Source organism: Corvus brachyrhynchos, unplaced genomic scaffold (genome assembly GCF_000691975.1).
Source record: "Corvus brachyrhynchos isolate BGI_N302 unplaced genomic scaffold, ASM69197v1 scaffold56, whole genome shotgun sequence".
NCBI lineage: Eukaryota > Metazoa > Chordata > Aves > Passeriformes > Corvidae > Corvus > Corvus brachyrhynchos.
The window spans coordinates 4,844,775-4,857,304 of record NW_008238664.1 but is presented as its reverse complement, the minus strand read 5'-3'; the positions used below and the strand labels follow the sequence as shown (position 1 = coordinate 4,857,304).

Here is a 12,530-nt window from a genome sequence, read left to right as displayed (position 1 = left end):
CCTGGCCCACCTTTAAGGGAGGAGGTGAAGGGAAGACATGGGAAGCAGAGAGGGGAGGGAAGAGGAAAAAGAGGGGGAACGTACCGAAAAAGAGAAACAAACAAAAGTGGGATTAGTAGTGGTTACGGATTAGTGTGCGAGGCCCGCCTGGCAGATCGCCGGTGAAACGCTCCACAAGCACGGAAGTCCACACTGTTCCACAGAAAGCATGAGCCCACAAGGACAGAGGAGGACTGGGCAGGGAAGGCTGCAAGTCCAGCTGGCTGTGTGCAGCCTGCCAAGGCTCCCTGCTCTCTCTGGGATGTTCAGGGCACCTCCTGTCTGCCGGTGGGGTTTCACCAACATCACACGGGTCACGGAGGCTCAGCTGGCACATGGTTATCCCAGTCAGCCCCTCCCGGCTGTGGGAAGGCAATCTGCCTCGGCAACACCAGAGGGCTTGGCTGCTGGGCTGCTGATCTGGCTTGTAAAGGCCAGTAAGGAGAGCAGGATTTAACAAGTACTGAGGTAGAGGTCACCCCCTGAAACCCCTTCACCAGTCAACATCTGCAAGGTGTAGCACAGACCTTAGGAAGGAGCAGCAGGAAGCAAGGCAGCTGCTTCCCAGACCAGGGGACAGTTAGCAAGCCAACTGCTGTCTCCTGCCTCAGGCACTGCAGGCAGTGCACCTTTTGGTGGACTGGGAGAGCCTGGGCACAGGGGTCAGCAGGCATGGCTTGTTGTCCCAGAGCATCCCTGAGAGAGGTGAGCAGTCTAGCAGGTGATGGGGGAGAGGTTTTTGGGGAATGAGGTCTGGGAAGAAATGAAAGAGATAAAATGGTGGGGGCAGAGGGCATCTCCTGGCTGAAGTATTAGGTCTGAGCAGTCATCAAAAAAAGGCACAGTGGTGTTACACATCATTAGTTAGGGTATGGGTGAGGGAGAGAAGGGAGCAGAAGAGGAGAAGAAACTGCCAGTTCCAACTCTCCAGAGAGAGATTCCCCATTCAGTGGACAACCCCACTCCAATTCATTGGCCCATATCTTCCCATCCCATGCCCTGCAGTGACCACACACTCATAGTCAGGGCATTGGAACCAGCTCTGCTCAGTGACCTCCTCCAGCTGCATCCCTCCACTCCTTCCCCCAAATTCTCCCATCAGCAAGGGTCACTAAGGCAGCAAGGATGGGGAGTTAGGGAACAGAGTATTGTATTCCTCCTGAAAATTAATGTCTCTGAGTCTCCGGAAAGCCAGAAATACGAGGAAGCCCTGTGAGGAGAGAGAGGGGAGTGGGAAGGAGAATCAGTAAGGTAGAGCAAACCAGAGTGTTTGACTGAAATAAAAACAAACCCCAAGGAACCAGGCGAAGAGAATTCCTGTTTAGCCACTTGCAAGCCTGTGCATGGGAGAGGATCACTGCAGGTGATGGCACCTCCAAAAGTGTCCTGAGGGACCCCTTGCAAAAGCCTTGCTCCTTGTCAGACTTTCTGCTGGAGCTTGCAAGGGGCTGTCGGCAGCACTCGAGTGCAGGACACAGCTCACGAAGGGAACACACACATTGCTGTCCTTTGATCCTGCCCGGTGTCACCATGGCGAGGGTGCTGAGAGCACAACCCTTTGCAGACCCCCTCCTCTCTGACAGCTTCATGGTCTTACAGCACCTTTCCTATCTGGCCCCTGCCCAACATCAGGGCCTGCAGGAAGAGGAGAAGATAAAGCCACAAGGGCTTATGCATGGAGACAGGGTTAAAATGCTTTCCTGCTTGGCACTGTCCTGTCACTTCAGAAAAAAATCACTTGTGCTTGGTGCTTTCAGAGGCAGGAGGAAGTCATCAGGGATATTTATATTGCACACAACAGCTTTTCCAGGAAACTAGCAATAAGGAACTGCTGGAGAAAGGGCAGTCTTAAGACAGCACCATCACCTTCCTAAAAGGCGACCCAGTGAGGTGGCACTCCAGTGGTGGGTGCAGACAGAGTCCAGAAGAACAATGATGTCATCTTGCATGATGGGAGCAAAGGTGGGAGGGAGATGGGTGCAACCCCTGGCCTGCAGCTCCCTTCTCGGCTTAGTGTCTGTAAGGTGAAAGTGCTGTTGAAGTCCTCTGACACACAGAGAAAACGGTAACAGGTTGTCCAGAGAGGTGATGGATGCCCCATCCCTGGAAACATTCAAAGTCAGATTGAACTGAGCTCTGAGCCACCTGATCTAGTTGGAGATGTCCCTGCTCTTTGCAGGGGGGTTGGACTAGATGGCCTGTAAAAGACCCTTCTGACTCAAATTATTGTATGATTCTATGACAGTGATGGTTGGGGAGCTGGCTTGTGCAAGGCCATATTAAAGGTCTGTTGAAAACACTCCTTACTGGGATATGGGACTCTCCCATTGTGCTTATTAGTGCTCCAAAACCTTCTTCCATGTAAGTTTTTGAGTTCTGTTTCCCAAGTTTACTTCCCAGCCACCTCCTCTCCTGCTTTTGCTTCTCAGAAGCCATGTGACCTGAGATCCCAGAGGGAATCACTCTTAGCCAGTCACCTTTCATTCCCCACACGATAATACAGTACAGAGGACATTTATCACTCTTAGCCAGTCACCTTTCATTCCCCACATGATAATACAGTACAGATCCAACATCATGGCTACTGTACTCACCCAGGTAAAGATGGAGAAAAATGAGAACGTGATGGCTGCTCGGGCTGCATCCCCTCCCTCATTCAGTGGGTTGTCTTCTGGTTTTGAAGCCTGCCACTGGTTGGTTAGAAAGCAGAAGCCAACGAACCAGAGGAATGCCCAAAAGGCTGGGATGGACCACCGCCGTCATGCCAAAGGGAAGGACAAAGAACAAGATTATGTGTGAGCATAACATATACATATTACATTCCTCTGGAAATTTCAACCCTCTGAGACCCAGCACTATGTTGCAGACTGGGCAAAACTGACCGGTCAGCCATCTGAGGCCAAGTGAGCTGGCAGGCTCCCTGACAGCAAATTGTCAAGGTGACCAAGAGGTGTCTGCAGAAAGAACCTCAGGAGAGTTCATTTGCTTGTGTTTGGATTGATCACAGGACTTGCATTTGGCCTTGGGAGGGAGCCTGAAGGGCTTCCAGTACTAAAGCAATCATCTGGGCTCTATGAAACAGCCATTGCTTCACAATCCTGTCCTGCAAGGACAAGCAAAGAGCAATTCCTTCCACGGGAGCTGCAAAAGAGTGGGAAGCAGCTGGTTTGCAGTTACACAGAGACCAGCTTGTGCTCAGGACAGAACAGCTCAGGGACTCATATCAAGGAAAGGATCACTAACATGCTGTGCCCCCAGGAAATAGGTGAAGGTAGGAGGTACTCACCCTCTCTGCCAGGCACAGGCAGACACCTGGCAGTGAGGGAAATGGGCATTCCAAAGCAGCAGCAAAACAGGGCACAATCCTTCCCCTTCTCCTGTCAGCTGTACATAGGACTGCTAGGAAAGGGGCTAACTGTGAGAGAACTTGCAAGCCCAAAGTCCTTAGCAAATTCAGGTGCTTCACCTGATCCTGCCCTCACTCCCCTCCTGGCCCCTTTGACATACTTCAGGGAGCGCCTGACATTGAGCAGTTTGCCCGAACAGCTGGAACAAGCCACTAGGGCCAAAGAGCCAGGAAGCTCACCCGAGACGCCGATGTCCGAGAGCACTGCCTTCTTGCGGTCCTTGACGCTGCTGATCTGCGGGAAGTAGGCATCCAGAGCCAGGTAAAGAAGGCAGCTGAGGAAGGCGAGGACACCCACGGTAATGCCATAGTTGCAGGCATTGTGATTGCGGTTGAAAATGCAGTGCTCTTCTACCTCATCCACGCGGTTCACGTACCCTTCATTGACAATGGAGCCGAACACCACGATGGAGAACACCTGGTGGGGAGCAAGGCCGGAGACACGTCAGGGCAAGCCCTATCTCCCTGGACCAGCACAAAGGAGCAGAGCTCTGCAGGGGACAGACACCCTTTGCCAGCACCTCTCTGCTCTGCTGAGCTCCTGCCCTGCTGCCTTGCCTGGGTTGTAGCCACAGGGAATTTACTGGGAACGTGGTCTCATTTTATTTCTGAGGATTAACTTAAAATAGGACATTTTTAGATTGAACCTTTTTATCCATCTGACCTAAAGCGATGCAAAGCAGTTGCAGTCTGGAGTAAGGGTGGCTTCCCACAAACACACAGGGAGGTGACATGGAGTGTAAATTGGGATATGGTTTTGGTGCAGGTGCCTGTATACAATGGCTTCAAGTAGTGGAAATCCTCGTAGTCTGCACTTATTCTCCTACTCACTCCTTCCCCTCCAAGAGATTAATTGCTCCTACCATGCATCACTGATTTTATCTAGCAAGCTACTACGCTCTTTTCCCCATCCACCCTCCCACAATCCACAGCCCTGCTTGCTCTGCAGCTCCATTCTGGCTGGGCTTCCATCCTCCCCATTTCCCCACATCACACAGCTCTGTCCACCGGTTCTCCATCAGCCCACTCCATGACACCACCCATCCTTCTGTCCACTCACCAACACTCTGTCCATGCCAACACCCTCCAACTTTCCCAACAGATTTTAGGGGCCAAACATCCCTACTCCAGGTCCACTTGTCAGGGCCACTGTGAGTCCTCCCTACCTGTCACCACCACTGCCGCTGCATGTTATTTTAAATCAGGCAGAGTCAAGGATGAGTCCAGGTAGAAATGCCCTAATCCGCAGTTGCTGGTCTAATCTTTGCTCATGGGCTTAGCCTTTGTCACCTGCCACAAGGCTGTCCCTCTTTGACACAGCAGGTTCACCAAAGCAGAGAGCTATTTACAGCAGCCCTAGTCCTGAACCTTGCCTCTCAAACAAACAGCTTCCCCTTCCCCACAGAAGAAAGAGGGGAATAGTAAGGCAGCATGTACAGATTTTTCTTTGCAGGGCATCTGAAGACCTTCAGTAGGAACAGCTGACTGGATGCTGCCTGCAAGAGCCTCAGGGAAATGGGAATGGGACCTCAAGCATGGGATGAAATTACGTATGAAGTGCACTAGGACATCACCAGGGTACTCTGCCAGCCTGGAAGATGTCTGCACAACAAGACCTGGCACCCTTGGAACCACCACCCTATCCCCAAGGAGAAGCAGGCACACAAGAAGACAAGGAGGCCAAGTCTCCTGCTGGAAGTGGAGCTAGGTCTGAGTGTTTGCCTGGTCAGGACCCCAGTTCTACTTAACCCAACCAAGCACCAGAAGACAAACCAGAAAGCAGAGAAGCAGCTTTATGAGTGCAGGAAAATTATTGATTAATGCCAACCCAATACACCACCCGTATCGTCAGTGGGGTTGGATACCCAAGATGCACAGCACAGACCTCTGCTGCTTGGCCTGTGGCATCAAGAACCAGAGAAAAAACCTTACTCACAGCCCCCCAAAAGCCCTTGGGCAGATACTCAACACCAACTACATTTCACCTGCCAAACTCTAACAAATATCCACTGACACCAGTATTATTTTTGCACCTCAAGACTCATAATTGGGTCACACTTGGGTTGCTGAAATTGGGTGTATCACACTAGAACAAAGTAAAAAAAGCTGGAAGCTGGTGTTCCTAAGCGTAGGAACTGCATGGGTTCTCTGAAAATCACAAGAGAGTTTTAAGTTTAGAAGTAAAATAACCTATTTGTCCTCCTCCTCCTTCTTCTTGCAAATCAAGACTGATCGTATTTTGCAGAAATTGCCCGTGAAAATTAAATAAGAATCTCGTCTGCTAGAAACAAAGATTTAGTCCTCAAAATTTCAGCCTGAATTGTTTGGAAAGCAGCAAAATTGCAGACAATTACAGCCAGGTTCTTTCAGTGGGATGTCTCACACACCTTCACAACAGGCTGGGCTGACAGGTCTGCCTAGGGTCATTGGCAATAACACCCTGTTCCTCTGACCTGAGGAAGAGTGGACAGACTCCTGAAGTGACATCCCAGTGTGAGGCTGTGACCAGCACTGATGCTGACACCTGAAGTACCAACCTCCATATATTGAGCTTTCAAAGTGGGTGCACTGTTTTCTGCAGCATTAGACAGAAAGCTTATCTTCTCTTTGGAAGATGAGGAACAGCCTCCGCAGTGGCATAGTCTGGTATTCAGTTTTGGTTTAGGACTCAAAACTGGTGAAATGTTGATTCCCTGAGTCAGATAAAGCCTTGCAACAAGCTGTATTGTGAGTCTCTGCTTACTCATTCGGGATGAATGAACTTCTGTAATGGTCTATCCCCAGAGACATAGCTGTGGAGATATATCCTGATACACATCTTCTCTCTGCTCTTAGCTTTGGGTTTGCTGCTGGGCTGGACAGAGTAATTTCTTTTTGCATTTGCTCTTCCATACCTTTTTATGCTGGCTCATCATAAAGGCACAGCTCAGAGTCACAAGACTAGAGGAACATCTCCCTCTCCCTTATTTTCAAGCAGAGGAGGCATTCCTAACTTCCTTTCTCCATCTGCAGTCAGCAAAGATGCCAGACTTCTCTCCTATGAAGAGAAACCCGTTTCACAGCCTGGAGGTGCCCAAGGTATGACTTACAGGCAAGCATCTGATTTCAGATGATCTTAGGAGTTTTTTGGGGAGATTCCACTAAGCGTGTTCTCACTTGTGAGCAGAATAAGACACTGTGGATGCTTATCTTCTCTCTCCTGAAACAGCCATCCCAAAGTACTCTTTGTCCTTAGGAAAGCTTTCTGTGGACCAAAGCATAGTATCTTAAGATGTCTCCTTCTCTCTGTGTTTTCCTCACCATTGGCATCAGTTCTGATCCATGCTCCACTCCCTGGCACTGCAGAGAGGGCAAAGAGAGGGTGTGCTCCCTTTGCCAGCTTGTCACCACCCTGATGGCACAGCAAAACGCTGTGAGGACCCACTGTGCACAGAAGCCTTGAGCTGGGCTGGATTACACTGACTGGGCAAGAATGGGCAGGCTCAAACCAGAGATTCCAGGCAGAGCTGGACAGCAAAAGAGGTAATTGCTGTTGCTGTTGCTGACAGGCAACATTGCCTGTTTTATTCCCATGATGTCCGTACCCAGAAACTGTTGTGACAAACAATTTTATAAAAAAAAAAATCATAGTTACGAGAGCTTAGGTCTTGCAGCCTTTAATAGAAACTGTTGCACACTTTGTCCATGGCAGCTATTCCTTGTTGGTAAGGGAGCAGCTGGGTGGAAGCTCACTGACGTGGCAAGTCATCTTAGAAAGAGCAAATATATTTTATTTCCTTGATTTCACAATCCATGGCCTGCAAAGATGATCCAAGCAGCAGGTGCAGTATGAATGACTGCCTAGATTATAAACAAAGCACCAAGTTTTCAAGCATGAAGTGTTTATGTTCCTGTTCCCAACACATCTGCAGCACGTCTGAAGAAATGCCAGCGACCAGCAGCACTGGCACAGGCCTCTTACTGCTCTGTGCTACTGCTGCTTGTGTCTTCTCCCCCCACTTGGCACTCGCTGCACAAAGCCTTGCCTACGGCCACTGGTAAAGTGGCCCAAAATACACATCCAGCTGCAAAGAGGAGGCAAGGAGAAGATGGCAGAAGTCTTCTCCTGACTGAGCAGTGAGATGCAGGCAAGGGACTTGTCCATAGGCTAACAGGAGGCTTCCCGAGGCTCCCAAATGCAGCCCATCCTTCCACTCTGCAGAGGGAGATCACTGGCCACTTTCTGATGCTTGGTAACAAAAACCAGGCAGCCATCCCCAGCTTTGTGCACCTGAGCTGCCTCATTTCTTCAGCAAGGCTGCTTCAGGCAGTTAACAGACCTGAAGTAAATAGATTTTTAGGTTGAGAAGGTTTCTTTAAGCCTGCAAGAGCAACATCAGTTGGGCAGGTGTGCAGCCTGTCTGGAGGTACACATTTAATAAGCAGTGATATATTTGGCTACACTCAAAAAAGGGATGAAAAGAGCACTTGGAAAAGATGTGAGCAACTCAGCCCTGCTGCTGGGACCCGGCTTTGCTCCACTTCACTGCTCCTTAAACACCATGTCCATCCACACTGGTTGTTGCAATCATTTTCCTCGATTCCTGTTTTCATCCAAGAGCTTCAAAGACACCAAGTGCAGCCCAGAGCCAGGTGCATTGCAAAGCTGACACAGGCAGAGCAATGTGCCAAAAGACGCAGCAAAATGAACTTAATGCTTAGCACTGCGGGGAGGAGAGAGAGAATCCGAGAGTTTTCCTCTCCTCGTTTCTCAAGGGGCTCATGCTGGCCATTACAAGCATATAAGGGCTCATTACAGTGAGAAAAGTGCAAAACAGGCAAAATTCTGCATCCTGCAGAATTATATACCTTTTTCTTTTCCTCTTGGTAAACTGGGTGATCTGATTTTGCTAAAGGCAAAGGTGAGAGATGAGAAGAGAGGTTCTCCAGTCCCTTCCCACTGTAGGCTCAGCCCTGCAGAGAGCCAGGCAAAACCTCCTGAGCATCATGTGAGGCGCTTTCCACCATGCTGCCCATCCCCAGCCATGCATCAGATGCTCCTGAGCATCATGTGATGGACACAAAGCACAGCCAGCCTCTGGCAGTGCACTAGGATTTTCCTGCACCTCATCCCAGGACTTTGTCACGCTGCCTTCCTGACTTCACCCCCAAGATCCCCATGATGGCTGTGGTGGGGATGAGGCAGAAGAGGGTTTCTGCCGAGCTGCCTGCTTGGGCTCGCTGCAATGCCCTCCAGTCACAGCCTCTGTCGCACTGCGTGCTGCCTCTCCCTCTCACACACCCCCTTTTTTATTCTGTTATAGAGAGGAAATAGTTTGATGACATAATATTCCTCATGGGACTTCAAATCAAATCCCCCTCAGGCAGAACAAAGCCATAACCTCTTCTGAGTCTGATCTGGTAATGACCAAGAATAAATCTGTTTAAAAAAAAGCAAGAGCAGGAGATGGTGCAAATGATAAACTGGCAGAGATGATCTGGCTTTCATTTTCATTCAGCCACTTGCAAATGGAGTCTCTGAAAAGCCTTGGAGTGCGTTGCACAGACATGGAATATTATTATTATTGTCATTAAATCTACTTGTATTTAGTTCATTTTGAAGAAAACACATGCAGCTTTTGAGATGCATGGGACTGGCAGCTTGGAAACAGCCATCCCCAGCCATGCATCAGATGCTCCTGAGCATCATGTGATGGACACAAAGCACAGCCAGCCTCTGGCAGTGCACTAGGATTTTCCTGCACCTCATCCCAGGACTTTGTCACGCTGCCTTCCTGACTTCACCCCCAAGATCCCCATGATGGCTGTGGTGGGGATGAGGCAGAAGAGGGTTTCTGCCGAGCTGCCTGCTTGGGCTCGCTGCAATGCCCTCCAGTCACAGCCTCTGTCGCACTGCGTGCTGCCTCTCCCTCTCACACACCCCCTTTTTTATTCTGTTATAGAGAGGAAATAGTTTGATGACATAATATTCCTCATGGGACTTCAAATCAAATCCCCCTCAGGCAGAACAAAGCCATAACCTCTTCTGAGTCTGATCTGGTAATGACCAAGAATAAATCTGTTTAAAAAAAAGCAAGAGCAGGAGATGGTGCAAATGATAAACTGGCAGAGATGATCTGGCTTTCATTTTCATTCAGCCACTTGCAAATGGAGTCTCTGAAAAGCCTTGGAGTGCGTTGCACAGACATGGAATATTATTATTATTGTCATTAAATCTACTTGTATTTAGTTCATTTTGAAGAAAACACATGCAGCTTTTGAGATGCATGGGACTGGCAGCTTGGAAACAGGCGGGCTCTATTTATTCCCCCCAGCCAGCACCACGCAGACAGCAAACAGCTCCTGCCCACAGTCTCGACAGTGTCTGAGCCTTGTGCAGGTGCTGGAGGGGGCCAGCCTGTCTGGACCCCATTTCCCTGAACATGGGACAGGGGAAGAGCACGGGTATGCCAGCATCTCCCTCCCAGCTCACCCTCCCTGGCCATCAGCCACATGGCACCAGCTCCTCAGCCAGGGCTGAGCTGGAGCAGGTGACTGAAGGGAGAAAGGTTCCAAATCCCTAATTCCTACCATGGGATCTGGGACATGCTTTTACTGGCCAGCCAGCTTCTTTTTCACACATGGTTTGGCAGCTGACTGCCTGGCCATTAACCCTTCTGCCTCCCACCAGACCTGTGCTCAGATTTCACACACTTCCTGTGGTTAAACAGCATCTTCTGTCCCACCACTACTGGTGGCAACCCTCCACAATCACACATCCATGGTGGTATCCAGGTTCTTCTGTGCCTTCTAGATGGTCCCTACATTGCTATGGCACTGGTCAGTGAAGTGACCACCCAAAAGTTGCATCTTTTTCCAAGAGGAAGAGTTCCGTTTTCTTTCTAGCAACATATCTCCCCTTCCTTGGCTTGGCTGTGGCAGCATAGGACGAGAACTGCACCCCTTGCCACATGCAGTGACTGTTCCTCTTGCAGCCACGTGAGTCCTCTCTGCTGCCTTGTTTTGCCACAAATATTTGCATTAGCCATGTCCCATCACCATGCAGGTGCTGGAAGGGGCCAGTCTCTGCTTCTCCCCTGTATGCCTCTCATGTTTTGAAACAGCAGATTATGTATGGTTGTCTTACTTCTTGCTCGTGTTTCTGACTGTCTTTGGTCTTTGCGCTACTTCTCAGATTTTAATCTGGAAATGTCATTAATGAGAGATTTGTTTCTGCTCCAAGATCCTTCCTGGAAATGCTATGCTGGAAACAACACAACCTGCTGTATCCAACCTGAATCACTGTGCAACTGTGCATATCTGTTGTTCATCTTCTGACACAGCCTTTCACCCAATCCCTGCGACAGCAAACCCCCAAAAACCCTTTTGAAGCTGACTGAGGCAAGGGCATCCCACGAAGAACTGTCCCTTGGGCTTGACTGACAGCACGTGCTTTGAACAGCTGCATTTCTCTCATCTGCACCAAGGTACCTCGCAAGCACGCAGCCAGCGAGCGTGGTGGCTGCAGCAAAACCGGGGTGCAGGAGCAGAGGCAGAAAGCATGAGCTATGGGCCAGGAACATGGGGAATGTCTCAGCTAAACTAACTTGAGATAGAAAGAAGGTGGGAGCCCAGTTGCAGCTGGTTTTAGACTAACAAGGTCTCCAGGCTCTAAGGCTCAGTTTAATCACTATTACAAGCCCACACTGTGTGTCCTTGGGAAGAGACAAGTGGTGGTGTAAGCCAAGCATGAGTGTGGCAAGCCAGGGACCTGCTGGCAAGGCAGGAGATGGGGCTCTCTGCCATGCTGTAGCTAGTTCCCATCCTCCAGCTTTCAGGTGCCAGCCTGTCATGGGGAAGCCAGGCATGTGGTTCACCTGTCCTTCACCTGCCTTGTCTGCTCAGCTGGAGCTGCTTGGGATGTAAATCGCAGGAGACAGCGATTCTTGTACCAGCTCAAATGTTCTGGATACTCCTATCAGCCAGAGGACATGGTGGCAACAGCAGCAGGTGATGGAAAAGGAGATGAAGCACCTCTCCTCACCAAACCTCCCTTCGGAGAGGCAGTGATCTTGGTGTCGGAGGGGGACTTGGCACCTCAATCTATGTGACAACTTTTAATGGGCTGCTTTGTCTGTGCAGCTCTGGTTGGAAATACTCTTACTTAAGCCCACATCCAAGCAAGCTGGGCCTGCTTCCAAAAACAGTGTTACTTTTGCCTTGTTAGGCTTTTACATCGAGCAGCACTTCAGTTTCTCCAGCAAGCAGGTTTCCAAGCAGACAGGAGCACCTGGAACAACCTGTTTCGATTAGCATTTTACTTATTTACGGCACCAGCATTACGTCCAACGCCTGTGGGTTGCAGAGGAGCCACCCAGCTCCCCTGCACTGGCTGTGGAGAGCTCTGCTGCACTGCCCTGTGGGTCAGGGCACAATGGGAATAGCTAGGGATGTGCTCACACTTGCCTGCTTTATTTCAAGAACAATCCTGAAGTTGTGCAGCCCCAGCTCGGTGTGGGTCACTAGCTCCAGCTGTAGCACCAACAACTCCAGCTTCTGGGTCATCTAAACATCCAAACCTGGCATGGGCACCCCACAGGGCCACCACTGATCACCAGCACACGCACCAGGCAACCAGGCAACCTTTCTGTAGGGAGACACTCACTCTGCTACGCCTGCTGACCTCCAAAGCACCCACGAAACCTGAGCTGCCTTGCAGCACAGTCCTGGTAGGCAGATGTTCCAGAATTGCTAAACATTTTCCATAGTTTAGCATTTTCCTTGTCAAATTTATCCTATCTCCTCTTCAGCAAGGAGCAACATAAACAATCTTCGGTCACCCATCTGTTCCTGATCCTGCAGTTCTCCTCGGAGATTTGCCGCCACCTCAGTTGGGCTGCAAACTCCCTGGGCAGGAGCCAGTTTTGGTGCCTGTTGGTGGAAAGCCATATGCACCTCTGTGCCATCATGAAGTCTGCTAAAAGGCAGCATGACCCGAGCACAAAGTCAGTGCCTGACAAAGCGATCATGAGAATTTCTGCTCTCAGTGAAAGCTCATCACATGAAACAGGCCAAAAGGAGCCTCCAGCTTGCCCTGGGGAGACAA

At 50.0% G+C, this 12,530-nt stretch overlaps 1 protein-coding gene across 1 annotated transcript in view; it reads right to left on the bottom strand.

Moving 5' to 3' along the window:
- Positions 1-3,890, bottom strand: part of SYNGR1 (synaptogyrin 1) — a gene marked incomplete at its 5' end in the record, with an annotated part of 8,212 nt that extends 4,322 nt beyond the window's left edge. Inside the window, 3 exons of the mRNA XM_017737733.1 lie at positions 1,152-1,249; positions 2,634-2,779; positions 3,626-3,890. Of these exons, the coding sequence (XP_017593222.1) occupies positions 1,152-1,249; positions 2,634-2,779; positions 3,626-3,890 (509 nt within the window). The remainder of the gene's footprint in view (positions 1-1,151; positions 1,250-2,633; positions 2,780-3,625) is intronic.
- Between the last annotated feature and the right edge of the window lie 8,640 nt (positions 3,891-12,530).